This window comes from Macaca thibetana, chromosome 6 (assembly GCF_024542745.1).
Source record: "Macaca thibetana thibetana isolate TM-01 chromosome 6, ASM2454274v1, whole genome shotgun sequence".
Taxonomy (NCBI): domain Eukaryota; kingdom Metazoa; phylum Chordata; class Mammalia; order Primates; family Cercopithecidae; genus Macaca; species Macaca thibetana.
In genome coordinates, this window is record NC_065583.1 from 138,505,874 (window position 1) to 138,531,325 (window position 25,452).

The 25,452-nt window shown below is 39.2% G+C and overlaps 1 protein-coding gene across 5 annotated transcripts in view; it reads left to right on the forward strand.

Annotated features, from left to right (window-relative positions):
• The window catches only part of WDR70 (WD repeat domain 70), a 422,645-nt gene that overhangs the window by 121,662 nt on the left and 275,531 nt on the right, over positions 1-25,452 (forward strand). For all 5 annotated transcript variants that reach the window (XM_050794508.1, XM_050794509.1, XM_050794510.1 and 2 more), the window contains one exon: positions 21,002-21,155. In XM_050794508.1, coding sequence (XP_050650465.1) covers positions 21,002-21,155 — 154 coding nt within the window. The remainder of the gene's footprint in view (positions 1-21,001; positions 21,156-25,452) is intronic.

Consider the following 25,452-nt stretch of genomic DNA (forward strand, 5'->3'; position numbering starts at 1 on the left):
CTTTTTGAAAAGAAAGGAAGCATAAGGATTTCTTTTTCTGGAATATCTGAAATCTTTGGCTTAAACCCTATCAGTTCAGGGCAAGTAAGGAACAGTTTTTGAAATCACTGGCTCTGCACTGTAGGTGACACCTTGAGTTACAGGCTTAAGGCTGATCTGTTTAGCTTTTTTAAAAAACAAAAATATGTATTATCAAGATGATTGATTAGTGAGTTTTATTGCATCTTATGATTTCCATTCATTTTATATTAAAGTGATTCCCAGTGAACAGATTTTCATCTATTCAAATGGTACTTGTAGTTCTTGCTCTGTATGAACAGTTACTTGATTAAAGGGTTTCAGAGTTCAAATAAATAAAAAAAGAAAAGACAGATACCTACTGTTTTGCATTTCTGTGTCAATCCTAGATTCTGAAATTTAAAAATTTCTGTTACTGGAAATCAGAATGGATGAGTCAGTGCTCTAGTCATTAGGTGTTATACACTGTCTTCTCTGCTAATTTAACTGAGTTTGTGCCATAACTATCAGTTTTAGTGGGATGAGGGGAAGATTACTCTCTTAGATTTTCACTGAAGTATTTTTCCTCCTTTCTTTTTTATGGCATATTAGTTTATGTAAAATTTAATTCTACAACTAAGTATAACTATAGACAATGTGCATAGTGGATATGAGCATGGATTCTGACTCATAAAAGTCTGAATTTGAATTATGTCTTGGCTTGTTCGTTTGCTGTATGACTTTAGGCATGTCATTTTAATCACTTTGACCCTTGTTTTCCTTGCCTATAAAATAGAATTAATAATACCAGTTTTTTGGTGTTCTGATTGATGATTAAATGAAATAGTGTATACGTCATAAAGTATATGGCACAGTGCCTGGCATGTAGTAAAGCATTCGGTAGATCATAACTCACCTAGTATTTATTTGATATGAAGGAATTTCAGTGCACAGATTCTTAATTTGATATCTCTCATCTCTTTCAAGTATTACTTCCCATTTCTGAGTTTTTCTTAGTATTGTAACATTGCATTTTACCTCTGAAAAATCAGACTACTATTTCAGACTGTCACCTGTCCTATTTTTCTTTTCTTTTCTTTCTCTCTCTCTCTCTCTCTCTCTCTTTGATGAAACAACTGTTCAAAAATTTTTGCCCATTTTAAAAACTGGGTTGCTTTTCTTGGATTGGTTGATAAAGTTCTTTATAAGATGTGTATGTCACAAATATTCCAGTCTGTGGCTTAGATAGAAAGAGTTCCATAAATATTTGTTAAATAGAAATTAGTTTTAAAAAGAAATCCACTTTTGTAATATGTAATTTATGTATTTGTATTTTTTAGTTACTAGGGAAACTTTGAGAGGTTATGTCCTAGAAATGGAAGTGTATTATGTGGGGGTATTGGTGAACTTTCATTTTATATTTTTATGTGACGTAACAAAACAGCATGAATTACTTTTACAATTTAAAAAGATATTTTACACTTAAGAAAACAAAGGACATCAAAAACAAAATTGTAAGACAAATTATAAACAAAAAATTGTAACACAGATTGAAAGCACTGGGCTACTATCCATAATACAGTTTCTGTAAATAAAGCAAGGGGTATTTGAAAACTAATACTAGCCAAAGGAAATGAATTAATAGGTAACAGCAGAAGAAATACAAATAGTCAATAAACATAAAGATATTCAGCTTCAAGAAATACAAATAGTCAATAAACATAAAGATATTCAGCTTCATTAATAAAGAAGGAAACATTAAAGTGCCAGTGAGAGGTACTATTTATTACCTATAAGATTGGCAAAAGTGAAGAGAACATATACTATTCAATGTGAGAAGGCTAAGGTCAGGGTATAAATGATCAGACTTTTTTTTTCCGCATAACAATTTGATAATGTCTTTCTTTTTTTTTGAGACAGAGTCTCGCTCTGACATCTGGGCTGGAGTGCAGTGGCGCGATCTTGTCACACTGCAACCTTCACCTCCTGGGTTCAAGCAATTCTCATGCCTCAGCCTTCCAAGTAGCTGGGAATTCAGGCATGCACCACCATGCCTGGCTAATTTTTGGATTTTTAGTAGAGATGGAGTTTCACCATGTTGGCCAGACTGGTGTTCAATTGCTGACCTCAAGTGATCCACCCACCTTGGCCTCCCAAAGTGCTGGGATTACAGCCGTGAGCCACCGCACCCAGCCAGTGTATCTTATTCTGATGTGAACTGTAAACTATGATGGCAAGATTTGGAGAAACAAGTGCTATCAGGCATGGTGGGAGTGTAAATTGGCACCATCTTATAGAGGGCAATTTGGCATTCTCTTCTATTACAAATGCATATACCCTTTGACCAAGTAATCCACTTTTAGGAATTCCTCTGACAGATGTATCCACATATGTGGAAATAACCAGGAACAAGTTTATTTATTACAGCTTTGTATATAATGATGACACATGTTTTCTTGAAATTTTTTTGGCACAAAATAACAGTCTGATAATATGTTCTTTTTCCTTTAAAAAAATTCCACCGCTATATTCTTTGTCTTTTATATCTTAAAACAGTACAGACTGTGGCCAGTGGCCGAACTCTAGTCCATGGCTTGTTTTTGTATGGCACTTGAACTAACAATGATTTTTACAATTTTAAAGAGTTGTGAAACAAACCCCAGAACAATAAAGAAGAATATGATACAGAGATCATATATGGCTTGCAAAGCTTAAAATATTTATCTGGCCCTTCACATAAAGTTTGCTGACCCTATCGTAAAAGCTCTTCACAACCCCTTATTATTTTACTCTTCTTATTTACTCTCTCTGCCTGGTGAGATACAGGCTGAAAAGATTCTTCTTGTATCTCCTTACCTTCTTAAACTCACTGCTTGTGGCCAGTGGAATGTGCCTGTGATCTTAGGAAGTTTGAGGGAGCTAGGGCTGAGAGTAATCCGTGTGTGTGTATGTGTGTGGGTCTCTCCTCTATGTGATGGATGCTGTGTTTTTGTTGTTTTTTTGAGACTGAGTCTTGCTCTGTCACCCAGGCTGGAGTGCGGTGGCGTGATCTTGGCTCACTGCAGGCTCCGCCTCCCAGGTTCATGCTGTTCTCCTGCCTCAGCCTCCCCAGTAGCTGGGACTACAGGTGCTCGCCACCACACCCGGCTAAATTTTTGTATTTTTAGTGGAGATGGGGTTTCATCGTGTTAGCCAGAATGGTCTCAATCTCCTGACCTCGTGATCCGTCCGCCTCAGCCTCCCAAAGTGCTGGGATTACAGGCGTGAGCCACCGCACCCGGCCTGTATGCTGTGTTTTTAGGAAAGATAGTAGGTTTATGACTATATATCTTTGTTTTATTTACCCTATATTATCTCTTCCACATTATTTTTTGTGCCTGCTGCCTAATTTTTGTGACAACTGCTTCCATAAGGGCATCCTTGCTGCTTTGAGAGCGAACCGTCCCTGGACTTCATGGTTGCTGGGTAGTTTCACATGAAGCTGTTGCGGTCTTTCTGGGAGGTGCTTTCCTAATCATTCTGATCTTTTCCTAATAGAAATTTCTGGATAATTTCCACTTTTCAGTGGTACTTTCATTTATCCCGATTTTATATTTTTCTAGGTTATTTCTTTTGGCATTTGGAATAGGGAAGTCTATTGAAGTCCTTAGCTCTTTTTCCTTAGAAGTCTTCTATATTTCCTATTTCCAAATTCTTAAGGATTCCTTATTTATATTCTTTTTTTGCACCCTCTGAAGAATCAACCTTATATTGACAAAATATATTTTTGCATTTTTGGGTGATATTTACAAGTCCTTAATTTCTGAGTCTTGAGTATTTTGGTTAGCAATAGTTAAGACATGTGCTAGACATATACTAACTTGTAGTGCATTTGAAATAACATTGCATTTGGCTACCGAGATTTTATACCCCTCAAATAATCTTAGACCTTGGAAATAAAGGGGTAATAATAATAATTACTTGTTTCAGTTACTGTACTAGGTGTCTTTATGTATATTATTTTTAATCCTCACCCAATTTTATAAAAAGTATTATTTCTCATGTTTTTTTTCAGTGGAGGAAACCAGGACTCAGCAAAGTTATATTAACTAGTATGTGAACTCTGTGGTTCAGGAGCATCTCTGTATAGTGCTGCCATCTAGTCTTGTCTCCTCATTTTCCATGAAATAAGGAGACTGAGGCCGGGCCCGGTGGCTCACGCCTGTAATCACAGCACTTTGGGAGGCTGAGGTGGGCGGAACATGAGGTCAGGAGTTTGAGATCAGCCTGACCAACATGGTGAAACCCTGTCTCTACTAAAAATACAAAAATTAGCTGGGTGTGGTGGTACGCGCCTATAATCCCAGCTACTTGGGAGGCTGAAGCAGGAGATTTGCTTGAACCCAGGAGGTGGAGGTTACAGTGAGCTGAGATTGTGCCACTGCACTCCAGCCTGGGCGACAGAGCGAGACTCTGTATCAAAAGAAAAAAAAAAAAGAAAAAAGAAAAAAAAAGAGAGACTGAGTCTAGTGAAGCCAGTAGACTTGCTCATGATCACACAGCTAGTTAGCAGCAGAATGAGGACTTGGATCCCTGAACTCCTGACTCACATTCCGGTGCACTTTTCACTACAGCAAGACACCTTGGCTCCTGAGCCCCAAGTGACAGCCCCAAACAGCTGTGTTTATCTGTCTTGCATGTCCCAGCTTGTTTTGCTAGCTGAGCAAAAACTACTTAAAAGGATCCTCAGTCTTCACCTTCCCACTCCCTTCCACTTACACTCATATACTCCCACTTGCCCCATGAATAACTTCACAGAAACAATTGTGCAATGTCACTAAGCCTTTCTCTGGTGTCAGAGTTACTCCCTAAGAGAACATTCACTTCCTCGTGACTCCGGTTTACTGGTCAGATTGACTTTCCTTCTCTTCTCTTTGATCGGAATCTTAGTTGTTTAGGCAGGAATTTGAGGAGCAGATGTTATGCCCCTTGAACAGGCCCTTTAATTCTCCTTAGTACTGTGTCTAATGACTCTTAATCCTGTCCTTTTAACTCTGTGTCTAGCAGATTTCAGAGTGAAGTGAGGCAGGAATGATGAGCTTGATGGTGAACATTTCATTTTAATGTTGGCAAAGTAGTCTACAGAGAGTACATGACAAACAATGAGACAGAGGGAAAATGTTAAAAGTGTTCCTATATAGCAGAAAACAATGTGAATATTAGTGTGGGATCACTGAAATTTGGGTTTCCCACCAAATGTAGATAGAACAGTTTGGTTGATTAGTTGGCCAGAGATATGGAGCCTTTAACTCTTTCTACTTTCTCTTCTTAAACTTTTCTGTTTTTTTAGATTTTCATTTCCCTTTTAAAATAAAAATAAATCACCAGAAGAAACAAAGTGATCTCTTATTTTTCATGGTTACTGGAGAAAATTACACTTCCCCCAAATGGGAGTAGCATTAACAAGGATATATACTGTGAACTGATTCATTCCATTCTTTCTTTAAAGACTTTGGTTAGCACTCTGAACTTTCTGATTATCAGATCTCATGTGTTTGCTAAGATATAAAATAACAAATTAGACATAATTCCCTATAGTTTTCTCGGTTTCTGATTAATTGCCTGAAATTCGATCTATCAGTCAGTGTTTGATTAGAATAGAGAAATCACATATAATTTGAACAAGGAAAGATTAATACAAAGAATTGCTAGCTATAACAAGGTTTTGGAGTAATGAGGATTGGCTAGTAAAAAGTAAAGAGAACTCTAAGGAATATAAGAATAACAGATAAAAGGAACATCAACCCCTGGGGTTGAGATACAACGTCCAAGGCCTCTGGGATTAAGATCCAGACCCTGCTTGAGGGGGCATGGCTGTGGCTCACTGAATGAAGAGAAGTTGCTGCGGTAGAAATCTGTCTCATCAGAGTCACTTTTCTATAATACTGCCTTGTGGAGGTACTGGTGGAAGATACTGGGTGCTGCTGACTGCTATGCACTTCAGGAGCCTGACAATGGAGCGAATTGCACAGGTGCTGGATCTGGACACTGGAGAAGCTGTGTTGCAGTACAGGAACCTGCAAAGAGGAACATACAAGACTCTTGGAAAGAAGAGGAAAATCTCCTCTTACAGTGTAAATCTAACATCATGCCAACTAGCAAAGGAAAAATGTTTAAAGGGTCCGAGTTCATTTCTGCAGAGCAGACTGGAAAGGGTGAATTCGGAGCTGAGAGACAATAAGTGGACAACTGGCACATTTGGTCAAACTTGTAATTTTTTATCTTAGATAGACGAATTTAAACACAAGTCCATAGGTGTTTTCCTTACAAGCTTACGTTTAAATTTGGGATCCTGGTCAGAATTTTGCTAAGGACTTCATTCTTTTCCAGTATTTCAGGAAGGATACCATGGGGCCAGAGCCAGTTTTCTTTTTTGGAAGGTCCTGGGCTGTTGCCCCTTTTGCTTTTCTGGGCTCCTTTCTCATGGGCATCTGTTTTGAAAGCTTCATTTCCTCATCTGCTTTGACACTTTAATCTTGGGCATTGTAGTGAAATGCTTCATATTGTCACACATTCTAATCTCAGAGACCAGTCAAATCTTTTTGAATTTTCTTGGCCATTGGAATCAGTACTCTGGAATCAGTACATTAAGAATGGTTTTTAAAAAACTATCAGCTAGAATTTCAACATTTTAGAAGAAATGGTCAGTATACATTTGGAGAAGAGTTTCTAGCTAGTGGTAGCTGTGCAGAAAAGCAGTTTTATTGATAAGTATCTGATTTGGATTTAGGAACCAGCTAGGAGGAAAAATTCTATTGAGGTCTGGCCAGATAGGCATAAGTTTTATTTTTCCTTTATATTCTGTGTCCAAAAGACAAATTGTCATGAGTTAATTTTTTTTTCTGATGTATCCATTTTTTTCTCAGCTTTGGAATTAGAGGTGTAGAAAGTAAATGGGACTCAGCAGCCTAAGATTTTGTTTAAAAAGATGTTCTTATTTATTTATTTATATTAAAAATATTTCTAAACTTTTTTTTGGTAAGAAACTGTCAACATTTTCATTTTTGATAGACAAATTTTATATTTGGGGTTTTGATTATTAAGTTGTTTCTCTACCAGAATTCCTTATGGATTTTTCTAATAATCTCTAATGTGTTTAATTATTTGCTTTCGGTTTGTGTTTATTTTGGGATTTCTTTTTTAAGAGAATGGCACCTGTGACAGCATACTGTTAATATTACCCTTGTATCGTAGTTTACCATGCCATCTCTGAAGAATATTATAGACCATTTTGGAGCATGGTGAATAACAAATTTTTACCTCAGGAGTTCACTTGAATAGTCATTTTTATATTTGTGACTGCACATCACTTTTAGGGGCTGTACTTTCTTAGTACTGGTAGCATTATTATCCAGTGGACTCTTATAGCTTTCATTAGGTTTTCTTTTGTTTTTGTTCTTTAAAGAACATTTTACTTAACTTAGTATTTCATTTTGCATCTACATTATGAGGCAGTAAGAGTCTTCTGTTTTTCTAAAGTTGAGACTGCTTTATATTTATTTCATGTTATCTACAGCTGCAGTGTTCAATACATTAGCCGCTAGCCACATGTGGTTATTTAAATAAGATAAAATAAAATAAAAAATTAGCTGGGTGTGGTGGCTCACTGCTGTCATCCCAGCACTTTGGGAGGCTGAGGTGGGTGGATCACGAGATCAGGAGATCGAGACCATCCTGGCTAAGTCGGTGAAACCTCATCTCTACTAAAAATACAAAAAATTAGCTGGGCGTGGTGGCAGGCATCTGTAGTCCCAGCTACTCAGGAGGCTAAGGCAGGGGAATGGTGTGAACCTGGGAGGCAGAGCTTGCAGTGAACCAAGATCACGCCACTGCACTCCAGCCTGGGCGACAGAGTGAGACTCCATCTCAAAAAAAAAAAAAAAAAAAAAAAAATTCTTTAGTTGCACTAGCTGTATTTCAAATACTTGATGGATACATGTGGCTAGTGGCTACCATAATGGATAGCACAGATATGAAACATTTCCTTGTCATAGAAAGTTCTGTCGGATAGTGCTGGTCTGTAGCATATAAGATGGTATCTTAGTCTGCTTCAGCTGCTAAAACAGAATACCATAAATTGGGTAGCTTAAACAGTAGATTTGACCAGGCGTGGTGGCTTATGCCTGTATTCCTAGCACTTTGGGAGGCTGAGGCGGGTGGATCACTTGAGCTCAGGAGTTTGAGACCAGCCTGGGCAACATGACAAAACTTTGTCTCTATAAAAATTAGCCAGGCATGGTGGTGCACGCCTGTAGTCCCAGCTACTTGGGAGGCTGAGGTGGGAGAATTGTTTGAATTCGGGAGGCAGAAGTTGCAGTGAGCCATGATTGCACCACTGCACTCCAGCCTGGATGACACAGTGAGACTCTGTCTGAAAGAAACAAAACAAAACAGAAAACAATAGATATTTCTCACAGTTCTGGAGTCTGGAAGTGCAAGATCAAAGTGCTGGCAAATTATGTTTCTTAAAGAGGGCCTGCTTCCTAGATTGGAAATGGCTGTCTTCTCTCAGTATCCTCACATGGTAGGGAGAAAAGCAGCTCTAGTGTCTCTTCTTATAAAGGAACTAATGCCACCATAGGGGCTCTGTTCTCATGATCTCATCTATACCTAATTCTCTCCTAAGGGCCACGCCTCCCAATATCCTCACTTTGGGGGTTAGGGCTTTATCATATGAATTTTTTTTTTTTTTTTTGAGACAGTGTCTCATTCTGTCGCCCAGGCTAGAGTACAGTAGCACAATCTCAGCTCACTGCAAGCTCCGCCTCCTGGGTTCATGCCATTCTCTTGCCTCAGCCTCCTGAGTAGCTGGGACTACAGATGCCCACCACCACACCCGGCTAATTTTTTGTATTTTTAGTAGAGACAGGGTTTTACCATGTCAGCCAGGATGGCCTCGATCTCCTGACCTCATGATCCACCTGCCTCAGCCTCCCAAAGTGCTGGGATTACAGGCATGAGCCACCGTGCCCAGCCTATCATATGAATTTTGAGGGAACACAAACATGCAGTCTGTCGCAGATGGTAATAGGCTCATATGTTGCACTTGTTGATGTAAATGTGATAGCTTGCTTTCTCTCCAAGGACAGATTTTTAAATATTTAAATACTAATAATTTTTCAGGTTCTGTGAGAATTTTATAATTTATAGTTTCCAAACTTAAAATAATCTATAATCTATTTTGTCCTAACAATTACAAACATATTTTTTATTTCAGATTGTATATATTCCTACCACATAGAGATAATTAGTGCTTTAAAAAGTTTTATTTTTTAATTTTATTTCACATATTGACATTAAATTTTTATTGACACATAATAATTGTACATATATATGGGGTACAGTATGATATTTCAATACATGCACTCAATGTGTAATGATCAAATCGGTAATTTGCGTAATTATTTCTTTGTAGGGAGAAAATTCACAATTGGTACTCTTCTGGATGTTTTCAAATATATAATACATTATTGTTAACTATACTCATCCTACTATGCAATAGGACACCAGAACTTATTCCTGGGTTCTACATCTGTTTATTAAACCAACTAAGGATTGGAAATATTGGAAAAAAAATTGCATCTGTACTGAACATGTACAGACTTTTTTCTTGTCATTATTCCTTACACGATATAGTACAGTAACTATTTGCATGACATTTACTTTAGGTATTATGAGTCATCTAGAGTTGATATGAAGTATATGGGAGGATGTGCAAAGGTGATGTGCAAATACTATGTCATTTTATATCAGGGACTTGAGTGTTCTTTGTTATCCTCAGGAGATCCTGGAACTAGTCCCCCATGGATACTGAGGGATGACTGTATAGTCCTATCCTCACGGAACTTTCATTCTAATGAGGGAAGACTGACTATAAACAAAATATATATAATAGATAGTGGTAAGTGCCGTGGAGAAGTAACAAATGGGGCAGAGTGAGTTATACAGCTCCATTCTTAGAAACCTTGGAGTACTTTTCTTAGTTTATACTTGTGATGGGTTTCCTTTTGTCTCCTTTATTACATGGGACTCTGACATGTGCCCATAGCTAGGGTGGCAGTAGGATCTACCCGAAAAGCATCCTGTTGATACAGGACCACAGCATCCTGTTGTTCTCGAGCCTATAAAGAAAGCTAATGGTCTTGCTTCTCTTAACTGTGGCCTCCTACACTGTTTTTTGGATGATTGGCGACATCTTAGATACTCTATTTCTTTGGAACTTTGAATGTACAACACTTTACTAGCAAATTAGCAATGGAAGCAGAGCAAAAATGTACAGAGAAAACAGAATGCATAACTCTGATGGAATTGAAGCCATGAGGCAGCAGAATGCTTAAATAGGCAGAGTGGGAGAATTAGAGGGAATTTAATTGGGAGTAACAGAAGTAATAGTTAACAGAGACAGAATACTTGAGTCATATAATTGCAAAGCAGAGTTGGGAGCAACAGATGCTAAAGAGTAGTTGCTGTAGTTCCTCTTTGGGTTGTAGGAGCAGTTGTCATATTACTATATAGCTACTGAATGAAGAAGAGTTCTTAGTGAGGCCTGAATGAACAGCCCTTCTTAGTACTCTGTGTGACCCCATTTGACCTTTTAAGAAATCTCTAAGTAAATAAATAGTCCCTAAGGTAAAGTAAGTTTTTCTCTGCTATTTTTTTGCTTGAGAGAGCTATAATTGTAAGAGACTTCTATTTCTGAACATTTTGGTGCTTGCCAATATTTGGTAATATTTATGTTTCCTGTATTTGTAATGAACGTTCTTCTTCCTGTACATTTTTTGTTAAATTACTGTTTAATGCATAGAAGTTCACCTTTTGTTGTATAAAATTGCCGCAGATTAATGTATACGCATTGGCAATGGGTAAATAGAATTTTTTACATTATTAAAAACTGAAGGATGCCCATGTAAGCAAAAAAAAAAAAAAAAAAACACCAAAAAAAACCCCTAACCCCTCAAACAATTTAAACCACAAAACATTTTACATGTACTTACTAGTTTATTCTGAGAATTTTCCAGCCTTCAAGAATTAAATTATACTGTAAAGTACAGTAGTGTACCCATTTGATATCCTTACTGGTGAATTAAGGGCCTTAATATAAAATTGCTTCAGATGTCTCTAATTTTTATAATGTTTAAATTAAAATATAATATTTAGAAAATTATGATACTACTAAGGCTATAGCTTGAGGACTAATCATAAAATGAATACATCCCTGTAATTGCTACCCAAATAGAAGAAGTAGAGTGTTACCAGTGTCAGAAACCTGTTTACCAGATATTACCCACAACCTTGTCATCTTGACTACTTGCACCATAGATTACTTTTGCCTATATTTAAATATTACTTAAATGGGTGAATACAGCATATTTTTTTTTGTCTGGCTTCTTTCACTTGATTATATTTGTAAAATATATCCATACTGTTTATAGCAAAAATTTGTACATTTCAGTTGCTATACAGTGTGCTACTGTATGAATATACATCTACTTAGCTATTTTCTGCCTATGGACATTTGACTTATTTCCAGTTTGGGGTGATTATGAGTAGTTTTTCTGTGAACATTCTTGTAGATGTCATTTGGAACATATATTTGCTTTTCTGTTGGGTATATACTTGGTAGTGGAATTGCAAGGTCATTGATTATGCATACATTCTGCTTTAGCAAGTATTTTTTTGTTTGTTTGTTTTTTTTTTGAGACTGAGTCTCACTCTGTTTCCCAGGCTGGAGTGCAGTGGCACGATCTCAGCTCACTGCAACCTCTGTCTCCTGGGTTCAGTTCTTCTGCCTCAGCCTTCTGAGTAGCTGGGACTACAGGCATGAGCCACCACGCATGGCTAATTTTTGTGTTTTTAGGTTTTAGGGTTTTGCCATGTGGGCCAGGCTGGCCTCAAACTCATGAACTCAAGTGATTCACCTGCTTCTTCTTCCCAAAGTGGTGGAATTACAGGTGTGAGCCACGGCACCCGCCCATTAGCAGGTGTTTCTAATAGATTTTGAAAATGATTGTACCAATCTACCCTCCTACCCGTAGTCCACAGAAGTTACCTTACATCTTTGCCAACACTTTGTGTTGTCAGCCTTTTAAATTTTAGTCATTTTGGTGGATATATAGTAGTATTTCATTGTAGCTTTATTTTGAATTTTTTCTGATGCATGATGAGATTAGATAACTTCTTATAACATTATTGGGTATTTGGATATCCTTTCTCAAATGGATAAATCTTTTGGTCATTTTTCTGGTGGTTGCCTTTTTTTTTTTTAATACCATTTAATAGATTTTAAAAATATGGTGGATCTGGGGACTTTCATTGGTTAAATAGGAGGCACATATTCACTCACAATTTTTGGCTTTTTTTTTCACTGTTTGTGATGTCTTTTGATGAATAGAAGTTCCTAATTTTGATGAAGGTAACATTTGCGTTCTTTTTTTTATGGTTAGAATTTTTTTGTTTTCTGTTTAAGAAGATTTTTCTTTAACCCCGTGTTGTCAATTTTATCTTCCAGAAGTTTAGATATATTACTTTTTTTTTTTTTTTTTGAGACAGAGTCTCGCTGTGTCGCCCAGGCTGGAGTGCAGTGGCCGGATCTCAGCTCACTGCAAGCTCCGCCTCCCGGGTTTTTACGCCATTCTCCTGCCTCAGCCTCCCGAGTAGCCGGGACTACAGGCGCCCGCCACCTCGCCCGGCTAGTTTTTTTCATATTTTTTAGTAGAGACGGGGTTTCACCGTGTTAGCCAGGATGGTCTCGAACTCCTGACCTCGTGATCCGCCCGTCTCGGCCTCCCAAAGTGCTGGGATTACAGGCTTGAGCCACCGCGCCCGGCCTAGATATATTACTTTTAAAAGTTAATAATGCCTACAGCGTACCTGGAATTGATTTTTATGTGTGTTGTAAAATAAGGACAAAGATTTGTTATTTACAATGTCAAATTGACTCAGCATCATTCATTGAAAAGACTTCTATCACTTTTGTCATAAATCAAGTGGCCTTTTTCTTGTCATATTGCACTGTCAAGGATCTCTATTATATGTTGAATAGAAGTGTTGAAAATAGGTTTTCTTATCTTGCTCCTGATGTCAGAGGAAATGTTTTTAACATGTCAACATTAAGGAAGATATTTGTTACAGTTTTTTTAAAATGATACTCTTTATCAAATTAAAAACTTTCCCTTTACTTCCTAATTTGCCAGGAGGTTTTAAGAAATTATTAGTGAATATCCCAAGTTTAAATACAAATTTTATTTAAGTACAATTTATATGCAAGAATGTATATGCAAGATCTTGCCATTCTTGTTTTTGTTTTTTTGTTTTTTTGTTTTTGAGACGGAGTCTTGCCCAGGCTGGAGTGTAGTGGCCGGATCTCAGCTCACTGCAAGCCCCGACTCCCGGGTTTACCGCCATTCTCCTGCCTCAGCCTCCCGAGTAGCTGGGACTACAGGCGCCCGCCACCTCGCCCGGCTAGTTTTTTGTATTTTTTAGTAGAGACGGGATTTCACCGGGTTAGCCAGGATGGTCTCGATCTTTTCACCTCGTGATTCGCCCGTCTCGGCCTCCCAAAGTGCTGGGATTACAGGCTTGAGCCACCGTGCCCGGCCGATTTTGCCATTCTTCAGGGCTTGACTTGAATGCTTTGATATTTGCATACACTTGCTTAAGTATCACTGAAAACAAATATACCCATCTCCTCAGAAAGTTCTCTTGATTCCTTTTCGTTCCATGTCCCTCCTTCCCATAGAGGCAAGTACTTTAAAATTTTTATTGCCATAATATTTTCCTATTTTTTGACTTTATGTAATTGGGATTATATCATCTATAGTGTGTATCTTTTTTGTTTTACTCAATAAAATGTTTATGATGTTTACCCATGTATTTCATTGCATGAATATACCAAATGTACAAATTATATATACAACGTGTAAAGTGTACAATTGATTGATTGAGACAGAGTCTCACTCTGTTGCCCAGTCTGGAGTGCAGTGGCACGATCTTGGCTCACTGCAACCTCCGCCTCCCGGATTCAAGAAGTTCTCTTGCCTCAGCCTCCATAGTAGCTGGGATTACAGACACTCCTCTCCATGCCTGGTTAATTTTTTTGTACTTTCAGTAGAGACAGGGTTTTGCCACTTTGGCCAGGTTAATCTCAAACTCCTGGCCTCAAGTGATCCGCCCGTATCCAAAGGACTGGGATTACAGGCGTCAGCCATTGTGTCTGGCCAAGTGTACAATTTAGATTATTGTTTTCAGCTTTTGGGCATAATGAATAAGGCTGCTTTGAACATTTTCGTATGAGCCTTTTTGTGTGCTATGAACCTACCTAGGAATAGAACTACTGAGTCATAGGATAGGTACGTGTTTACCTTTATATGAAACTGCCAAACAGTTCTCCAACCTATTTTTTTATCTTACACTTTACCAGTTGTGTATGAGAATTCTAATTGCTCCACATTCTTGACAATATTTGATATTGTCAGTATCTTTGATTTAACCATTTTAGTGGGTGAGTATAACATGATACCTTGTGTTTTTTTGTTTTTGCATTTCACAGATAATTAATGATGTGAAGCACCTTTTAATGTTTTTGTAGAGCACTTGAATATATTTTGTGAAGTATCTATGTTTTTACACTTTTAGTGGGTTGTTGGTCTTTTTATTCTTTTTTTTTTTTTTGTAATTAATGTATTTTAGGAGACACCCATACACACACAGCAATAATCTTTTGCATTACAAATATTTTCTCCTACTCTCTAACTTGGTCTATTCATATCCTTTTTTTCTTTTCTTTTTCTTTTTTTTTTTTTTTTTGGAGACTGAGTTTCCCTTTTGTTCCCCAAGCTGGAGTGCAATGGCATGATCTCGGCTCACTGTACCCTCCGCCTCCTGGGTTCAAGCGATTCTCCTGCCTCAGCCTCCCAAGTAGCTGGGGTTACAGGTGTGTGCCATCACGCCCAGCTGATTTTCTGTATTTTTAGTAGAAACAGGGTTTCACCATGTTAGCTAGGCTGGTCTCGAGCTCCTGACCTCAGGTGATCTGCCCGCCTCTGCCTCCCAAAGTGCTGGGATTATAGGTGTGAGCCACCACGCCTGGCCTTATATTCTTATTGTTGTCTTTTGATATGTTTTATCAGATGCCTGAATTACTTTTCCTCCTTTATGCTGGATTTTTAGAAAGTCACATGAATTGACTTGAATATTAAATCTGTCTTGCTTTCCTGGAATACATTTTACATGATTGTGATATCTTTTCCTTTTATATATATTGCTGGATTCCATTTGCTAATATTTTGTTTGGAGTATTTTGTATCTGTGTTCATGAGAGATAGATATAGTTTGCTGTTTCTAGCTTTTGGAAACATATGTTTAGATCATTGATTAAAACAGTTTTTTGTAATATATGTACTCAACTCCGTAAATTTTCTATTAAATAGCTTTAGGTACATGTCACACGTTCTAATTCATTGTGTTTTCATTATCATTCAGTTAACATTTTCTAATTTCTATTGTGTTTTTTTTCCTTTGATCTGAGGATTACTTGTAGGTATCTTGCTTTATTTTCAAACATTCAGCGGTTTTCAGATTATTTTTGAAAATTTATTTGTAATGATTCCACTAGGATTAGAGAACATATTCTATATGATTTTAGGTTTTTGACATTTATTGAGACTTGATTTACAGATTTGCATATGTCAGTTTTTTAAACATTATTTGTATACTTGAATGCATTTTTTGTTGTGCATCCAACATAGGTAAATTAAGTTTATTGTGTTGTTCTAATCTTCTCTATCCTTATTGATCTTTAAAAATTGGCTGGTAGTATCAGTTACTGGAAAAGAGATGTTAAAATCTCCCAGTGTGATTGTAGATTTGCCTGTTTCTCCTTTTAGTTTTGTAATTTTTTGCTTTATGTATTTGGAGGAATGTCACTAGGCATGAGCACACTTAGAATTATTGTATCTGCCTGGTAGATTTCCCCATTTGTTATTATGAATTTTTTAAAAAAATCTTCAACTTTTATTTTAAGTTCTGCGGCTACATGTGCTGGATGTGCACGTTTGTTATGTAGGTAAATGTGTGCCATAGTGGTTTGCTGCACCGATTATCCCATCACCTAGGTATTAAGCCCAGCATCCATTAACTATTCTTCCTGATGCTCTCCCCCTGCCACCCAGGCCCCAGTGTGTGTTGTTCCCCTACATGTGTTGTTCCCCCACATGTCTGTGTGTTCCCATCATTCAGCTCCCACTTATAAGTGAGAACATGCAGCGTTTGGTTTTCTGTTTCTGCATTTGTTTGCTGAGGATAATGGTGAAAGTTCCTTTTTATCTCGAGTAATGTTCCTTCATTTTATTATTATTATTATTATTATTATTATTATTATTATTTTGAGATGGAGTCTCGCTCTGTCACCCAGGCTGGAGTGCAGTGGTGCAGTCTGGGCTCACTGCAAGCTCCGCCTCCCGGGTTCACACCATTCTCCTGCCTCAGCCTCCCGAGTAGCTGGGACTACAGGCATGCGCCACCATGCCCGGCTAATTTTTTTGTATTTTTAGTAGAGACAGGGTTTCACCATGTTAGCCAGGATGGTCTCGAGCTCCTGACCTCGTGATCCACCCGCCTCGGCCTCCCAAAGTGCTGGGATTACAGACTTGAGCCACTGCGCTCAGCCTATTTTATCATTTTTTATTTTTAGTTTTTGAGACAGAATCTTACTCTATTGCCCAGGCTGGAGTGCAGTGGCATGATCTCAGCTCATTGCAACCTCCACCTCCCAGATTCCAGTGATTCTCATGCCTAAGCCTTCTGAGTAGCTGGGATTACAAGTGTGCGCTACCACGCCTGGCTAATTTTTTGTATTTTTAGTAGAGACAGGGTTTCGCTATATTGACCAGGCTGGCCTCAAGTGTCCCACCTGCCTTGGCCTCCCACAATGCTGGGATTACAGATGTGAGCCTTGGCCCCCATCCTCATTCCTTGATTTTTTTTTTTTTTTTTTTTTTTTATTAGATGGAGTTTCACTCTTATTGCCCAGGCTGGAGTGCAGTGGCGTGATCTGGCTCACCACAACCTCCGCCCTCCCAGGTTCAAGCGATTCTCCTGCCTCAGCCTCCCGAGTAGCTGGGATTACAGGCATGCGCCACCACGCCCAGCTAGTTTTTTTTGCTTTTTTAGTGGAGATGGGGTTTCTCCATGTTTGTCAGGCTGGTCTCAAATTCCTGACCTCAGGTGATCCGCCTACCTCAGCCTCCCAAAGTGCTGGGATTACAATATGAGCTACCGGGCCCGGTCTGCATTAATTTTTAATATTATGTTTTCTCTTCTCTTTCAGTTTGTTAGTTTATTGTCTTTTACTATTCTTTTAGTTGTTAGCCTAAAGATTACAACTTAACAAAGTCTGTTAAAATTAGTACTTCCCAGTCAATACAAAGACTTTGGATTATTAACTACACGAAACTGCATTTACTCCCTCCTGCCGTTTTGCTGCTGTTCTCACATATAGTTGTCCCCTTGGTATAGGCAAGGATCCCTGTCTGTATTCAAATTTGTGCATACCCAAGTCCTGCAGTTGGTCCTGAGGAATCCACCTGTGGGAAAAGCCAGCCTTTTGTATATGCAAGTTTTGCATCCTGTGAATACTGTAGTGAATACTATATATGATGTTTTATTGTTTCTTTTTTCTTCGTTGTCTTTTTTTTTTTTTTTCTGAGACGGAGTCTCGCTCTGTCACCCAGGCTGGAGTGCAGTGGAGCAATCTTGACTCATTGCAACCTCTGCCTCCCAGGATCAAGCAATTCTCCTGCCTCAGCCTCCCAAGTAGCTGGGACTACAGGTGCATGCCAGCACACCTGGCTAATTTTTTGTATTTTTAGTAGAGACGGGGTTTCACCACATTAGTCAGGATTGTATTGATTTTGACCTTGTGATCCACCTACCTCGGCCTCCCAAACTGTGGCATGAGTCACTGTGCCCCGCCTTTTCTTCTTTTTTTTTAGAGATTGGGTCTTGCTCTGTTACATAGGCTGGAGTGTAGTGATGCGATCATAGCTCATTGCATAACTGGGATTATGAGCACGAGCCACTGTTCCTGGCAGAATACTGTATTTTTGATCTGTATGTGGTTGAGAAAAATCAGTGTAGAAGTGGACCCGTGCAGTACAAACCTGTGTTGTTCAAGGGTCCTCTTTACTTTTACATATTGGTATATGCATTTTAAACCGTTCAGATGGTATTGTTATTTCATGCAGTCAGTATTCATAACTTATTTGTTCATTTACTTGTATATTCTCCCTTTTTGTTATTCTTCGTGCCATACTCTGTACTTTTATTGGGGATCATTTTCTTTCTACCTGGAGAATTCTGTGTAATATCTCTTTTAAAGCAAGTCAACTGTTGACCAATTCTGTTAGTTTTAGTTTTTCTGAAAACATCTTTATTTTGCCTTTAAGTGATTCTGTAATTCTAGCTACTCACTTATTTCTTGACCTCCTTATTTAAAATATTTATCCCTGTCCTCTTACCTTCCTAGCTTTATTTCCCCCACATACTTACTACCATTTTTTCATATAATATATTTTACTTGTTTATTAGCTTAGTATTGATTTTGTGAGGAAAGGCTCACCATAGTTGGCAGGTTGGATCTTCAGCAGCAACAACAGTTAGGTCAAGTTAAGAGTTGCTGTTGGGCTCATCTATAACTTCTGTTGATGCCACCATGACGATTTCATTTACAAGCCTATTAACAGTGGGGTGGATAATGTCAGCCACACTGACCAAGTCACTTTGCATGGTTATTCATTGCCTTTTTTGAGGTTGATGCTTTCTGGGATTAACTTGTGACCCAAAAAGCTTCATACTTGTCCACTTTCATATGTCTATCTACATGCATCTTCTCCTCATCTCCTTGTCTCAATCTCCTGTTCTTTTATAGGGTTTATCTCTCATTTTCTGGGAAGGTTGTATCTTACCAGTGTGTGCGCTCCTTCTTGCTTACCTGATTGAATTAATGTGATATTTAGACCATGGATCAACATGAATTTCTTTGGATTGTTCATATGCCTTGGGACTCTAAAGGCTGGAAAATTAATAATAGCCTTGATTCATGCATGTAAATATATGCTGTTGTTAGTTGGATGTGACTGTCAGCTGCTCTTAGTCCTCCTTAATAGGGGCAGAAAAAATGCTTAATGAGATCAATGACTGCATACCGCTTATCTGACAGAGACCAATAACCCCGTCTTTATATGCTGCCAAAGGACTCTCTGGATTTCACATTATAGTCTTTAATTGGTGATTTATCACTCTCACCCTTTCATTGTTTTTCTCCGTTGCATTGACTGCTCCTAGCAACAGCTATCCAATTCCTAGTCCTTTTAATTACTTCTGTGTACTTCACAAATGCCTGAAATATTGCACCTGCCGTGGCTTCTCTTTCACCAACAAAAGTTTCAGCAATTGTGGTTGCCCTGCTGTGGCATGTTAGGGACTATGTGCCACCAGTAATGGGTTTCTCATTGCTAGCCGGTTTTTGATTGATACAGCATCAAATTCTCATTGGGAGTCAAAACTTCATAGGACCACTTTTGGTATCAACTCTCCCAGATCAGGTTTCCCAAAAACACACTTTGAAATGTCTGTGTTTGCATGACAGAAGTTTATATTGGGGAGTGTTTCTGGGGTCAATCCTCATGAGAGAGGGTACAAGGGAAACAGCATTAGGAAGATGGGGAAATTGAATTGCCATGTAGTTGCCATAGCAGCAACAACTGTTCCACAGGGAGATCTGAAGGTAGAATAACCCCTCTGAGATATTCCAGGAATAGACTGTTCTACTGTATATTGGTCAGTCATTGAATGTGGGCTGTTTTGGGGTGGTATAATAGTGTAACCTTTGGTAAGGGAATTGCAACTCAGGGAAATTCCTGAGGGTTCAGCTATTAGCCATCAGTAGGCAAAATCCCAGAAGCTAGGAGAATGAGCACTTCACTTCTGAAGGGGGAGTTCTGGGTAGCACACCACTGTTTTCACTACAGCCACAATGGCAACATGAGTTTTAGTGGAGTGGTGAGGGTGGAAAGATATTGTAGTGCTAGAGAATTAAAGGAGGGGATGAGGAGGCTTGAAAACTTGTTCAAACAGCTTAGCTGTGAAGGGGAGGAGAGAGAGAAGATAGTCGGTAGAAGTTCCTGAGGAGACTGGGAGAGATGAGATCCAGGATATAAGTATGATTTGCCATGGGCTGGAAGAGGTTCATTTCTACCATTGTAAAGAAAGAGGAGGAGGAAGAAAGTTCAAGTAAAGATAAGTTTATAAGGATAATGAGAGGAAGTTGAGGCAGTTCTTGTTTCTTCTGAGAAAGAGCCAGAAGATTCAACAGCTGAAAGAGGGAGAGTTGGTTGGGTTGGAGATACAAGGTAATTAGAGAGATTTTTAAAAGATTGCAGTGGAGAGTGGGAAGAGAGAACTACCAGAATAGCCAGTGGTTAGTTGGTTGGTTGTGTTTTTTTTTTTGTGTGTGTGTGTGTGTGACAGAGTTTTGCTCTTGTTGCCCAGGCTGGAGTGCAGTGATGCAATCTCAGCTCACTGCAACTTCTGCCTCCCAGGTTTAAGCAATTCTCGTGGCTTTACCTCCCAAGTAGCTGGGATTACAGGCACCTGCTACCATGCCCAGCTAATTTTTTGTATTTTTGTTAGAGACAGGGTTTCACCATGTTGGGCAGGCTGGTTTTGAACTCCTGACCTCAGGTGATCCATCTGCCTCAGCCTCCCAAAGTGTTGGGATTATAGGCGTGAGCCACCTCGCTCGGCTGCCAGTGGGTATTTAGAATGCATTTGAGGTTGATGTTCCTGATTTTGTGAAATTATCAATTTGTGCATTTGTGTAACATTTTTTTTCTGGCAATACTTACTGTAGTAAAATTATAAACATTGTGCTCTGTATCTTACCAATTTTCCTTTTCTTTTTGTGCAGCCACCAGATCAAGTCATTACAGTATAGTAACACAGGAGACATGATTCTTGTTGTATCTGGAAGCTCTCAGGCCAAGGTGATTGACAGAGATGGTTTTGAGGTAATGGAATGTATAAAAGGAGACCAGTATATTGTGGACATGGCCAACACCAAGGTAAGCATTAAACAGAATATTTTAATGAATTAAATTAATTCAGCGCACATTTATTAACAACTATTTGAGTTATCATGTAATAATTCACCCCAAAAGTTAGTGTCATAAAACAATAGCAATTTATTTGTTCTCACATTGTGTGGATTGGCTGGGAAGTTCTGCTTCATACAGTATCAGCTGGAGCACTAGGATGGCTATAAGATACAAAATGGGCCCAGATGGTTTGCAGTCGATGTCCTGCTCCATGGCATCTCTCTCTGTCTTTGCCTCTTCCTTACTTCTACCCCACCCCTTCCCTTCTTGCTGGCTCTCCCTTTCTCTCTCTCTCTCTTTTTCTCTTGCCACATGTCTAGTTTGGGTCTTTTTACAGTGTCTTAGTAGGTGTATTATTCTGTTCTCATGCTGCTAATAATGACCTGTTTGATACTGGATAATTTATAAAGGAAAGAGGTTAATTGACTAACAGTTCTACATGGCTGGAGAGGCCTCACGATCATGGAGGAAGGCGAGGAGGTGCAAAGTCGTATCTTAAATGGTGGCAGGCAGGAGAGAGCATTTGCAGGGGAACTCCCATTTATAAAACTATCAGATCTCATGAGACTTTATTCACTACCATGAGAATAGCGTGGGAGAAACTGCCTCCATGATTCAATTATCTCCACCTGGCCCCGCCCTTGACACATGGGAATTATTACAATTCAAGATGAGATTTGGGTGGGAACACAACCAAACCATATCATTCTGCCCTGGCCTCTCCCGAATCTCATGTCCTCACATTTCAAAACCAATCATGCCTTCCCCAAAGTCCCCCAAACTCTTCTTTCAGCATTAACTCAAAAGTCCATAGTCCAAAGTCTCATCTGAGACAAGGCAAGTCCCTCCCACCTGTGAGCCTGTAAAATCAAAAGCAAGTTAGTTACTTTCTAGATACACAGGAATACAAGCATTGGGTAAATACACCCATTCCAAATGGGTGAAAGTAGCCAAAGCAAAAGGGCTGCAGGCCCCATGCAAGTCCAAAATCCAGCAGGCAAATCTTAAAGCTCCAAAATGACCTCCTTTGACTCTATGTGTCACATCTGGGTGATGCAAGAAGTGGGTTCTCATGGTCTTGGGCAGCCCAGCCCCTGTGGCTTTGCAGGGTACAGCCCCCTTTCTGACTGCATCGAGTGTCTGCAGCTTTTCCAGGCACACAGTGCAAGCTGTCAGTGGATCTACCATTCTGGGGTCTGGAGGATGGCGGCCCTTGTCTCAGAGCTCTACTTGGCAGTACCCCAGTGGGGACTCTGTGTGAGGCCTCCAACCCCATATTTCCCTTTGACACCGTCTTACCAGAGGTTCTCCGTGAGGGCCCCGCCCCTGCAGCAAACTTCTACCTGGATTTCCAGACGTCTCCATACATCTTCTGAAATCTAGGCGGAGGTTCCCGAACCTTAATTCTTGACTTCTGTGCATCTTCAGGCTCTACACCACCTGGAACCTGCCAAGTCTTGAGACTTGCACCCTCTGAAGCCATGGCCTGAGGTGTACAAGGGCCCCTTTTACCTATGGCAGGAGCAGCTGGGATGCAGGGCACCAAGTTCTTAGGCTGTACACAGCAGGGGATCCTGGACCCACAAAACCATTTTTTCCTTCTAGGCCTCCAGGCCTGTGATGGGAGGGTCTGCTGTGAAGATCTCTAACATGCCCTGGAGACGTTTGCCCCATTGTCTTGGTGATTAACATTTGGCTCCTCATTACTTAGGCAAATTTCTACAACCCAATCTCCTCAGAAAATGGGTTTTTCTTTTCTGTTGCATCATCAGGCTACAAATTTTCTGAACTATTCTGTGCTTCTTCTTGAATGCTTTGCAGTTTAGAAATTTCTTCTGCCAGATACCTTAAATCATCTCTCTCAAGTTCAAAGTTCCACAGATCTCTAGGGAACTCTAGAAAAAAATTCTGATTTTCACTCTTTTCCCCCATCTTGTGCCCTTTTCTAATACAGGGGCACAATGCCTCCAGTGTCTTTGCATAGTGAGAGTGACTTTACTCCATTTCCCAACAAATTCCTCATCTCCATCTGAGACCACCTCAGCCTGGACCTCCTTGTCTGTATCACTATTAACATTTTGGTCAAAGCCATTCAACAATTCTCTAGGAAGTTCCAAACTTTCCCACATTTTCCTGTCCTCTTCTGAGCCTTCCAAACTGTTCCAGCCTCTCCTTGTTACCCAGTTGCAAAGTTGCTTCCACATTTAGGGTATCTTTACAGCAGCACCCCACTCTACTGGTACCAATTTATTGTATTAGTCTGTTCTCAAACTGCAGATAAAGACATATCTGAGACTGGGTAATTTATAAAGGAAAGAGGTTGAATTGACTCACAGTTCTGCATGGCTGGGGAGGCCTCACAATTATGGTGGAAGGCGAGGAGGTCCAAAATCATGTCTCACATAGCAGCAGGCACGAGAGAGCACGTGCAGGGGAACTCCCATTTATAAAACCATCAGATCTCATGAGACTTATTCACTACCACGAGAACAGTATGGGGGGAACCATCCCCATGATTCATTTATCTGCACCTGGCCCTGCCCTTGACACATGGGAATTATTGCAATGCAAGGTGAGATTTGGGTGGGGACACATCCAAACCGTATCAGTGGGTTTTGACTTCTTACTTGATTGCTAGGTTGCATGGAGGACAAACATGAATATTAATTAAGTAGCTTAATATCTGGCTTCAAATCTTAGGATCAGAGGGCCAGCTCAAATTTGCAGGGAGGGGAGGTAGATCCCGCCATTTTATGGGTGAATGGCAAAATCAAACAGAAATTATATAGGATGGGAAATACTGATTCAGGCATCTTTGGAAACATTCTCTTCAGTTAATTTTTGTGCTAGGCTTTAGGTCAAGAAGGGGAGAGACAGCTGACATGCTGTGGTACACATCTGTAGTTCCAGCTCCTTGGAAAGCTGAGGCAGGAGGATTGCTTGATCCCAGGAGTTTGAGGTTGTAGTGTGCGATGATCGTGCTTGTGAATAGCCACTAGCCACTGAACTCCAGCTTGGGCAACACTGAGACACCCTGTGTCTTAATTTCAGAAAAAAAAAGGAAAGAAAGTGATCTCAGTTTTTAATGTAAATATTTTTAATGGGATAATGATATTTTAAAATAATCTATATTATATATCATTTAACTATAGGTCAATAATTTTATAAAACTTAAGGTACGAAAAACATTTATTTTTGCTAACATTTCTGTGAGTTGACTGTTCTTGGCTTGGTGAGGCTCCAGGCTACAGATAGAGTCTAGGTATGTTTTCTATGTGTTTGTTCCCCCTTGGATCAGTGGACTACATGAGGATGTGTTTTTGTCACAGTGATAGAATCACAAGGAAACTCCAGTTCAGGAAGTACATTTTAAGCCATTGCTTATATCATGTCCACTAACATTCAGTCAGCCAAAACACATACCTTGTCCATGGCTAACATTGATAGTATAGATAAATATACCTGATCTCTAGCAGGAGGAACTGCATTGTCTTGGGGAAAGGTTGTAGATATAGGGAGGGGTGATGGTTTGGGAACAATAATGTAGTCTGTCACAAACATATTAAAGTGTAACTGGATATGGTTGATGCAGAATTTTGAGCCTTTAATTCTGATTTTTATTCTTTTCCCCCTATCTAGTGCCCTTTTCTAATACAGTAATTCTCATGATTTTTGTCTGAATTGAAATCTTCTGTGAGATTAGATTGTCTATGAAAATACAGTCGATCCTCTTTGTTTGCAGCTTTTGTATTTGTGAACTGACCTACTATTTTTTGTAATCCCCAAATCAGTACTCATAGCACTTTCATAGTCATGTGCTTGCACAGAGTGATAAAGAATTTGAGTTTGAACAGGGTGATATTCTGCCTTCTTTTTTAGCTCTCATACAATAGCCAGGTATCCTTTTTGTTGTCTATTTAATGCCATGCTTTTCCTATTTTTGTACAGTTTGTTGGTTGTTTTGCCATTTAAATTAGCCCCCAAGCATAGTGCTGAAGTGCTGCTTAGCATTCGTAAGTCCGAGAAGTCTGTGATGTGCCATACAGAGAAAATACATGCATTAAATAAACTTCATTCAGGCGTGAATGCTGTAGTGCCATTGGGTGTGAGTTCAATGTTAATGAATCAACAATATGTATTATTTATTTATTTACTTAATTTTTTTTTTTTTTTTTTTGGAGATAAGAGTCTCACTCTGTTGCTCAGGCTGGAGTGCAGTGGTGTAGTCTTGGCTCACTGCAACCTCTGCCTCCTGGGTTCAAAC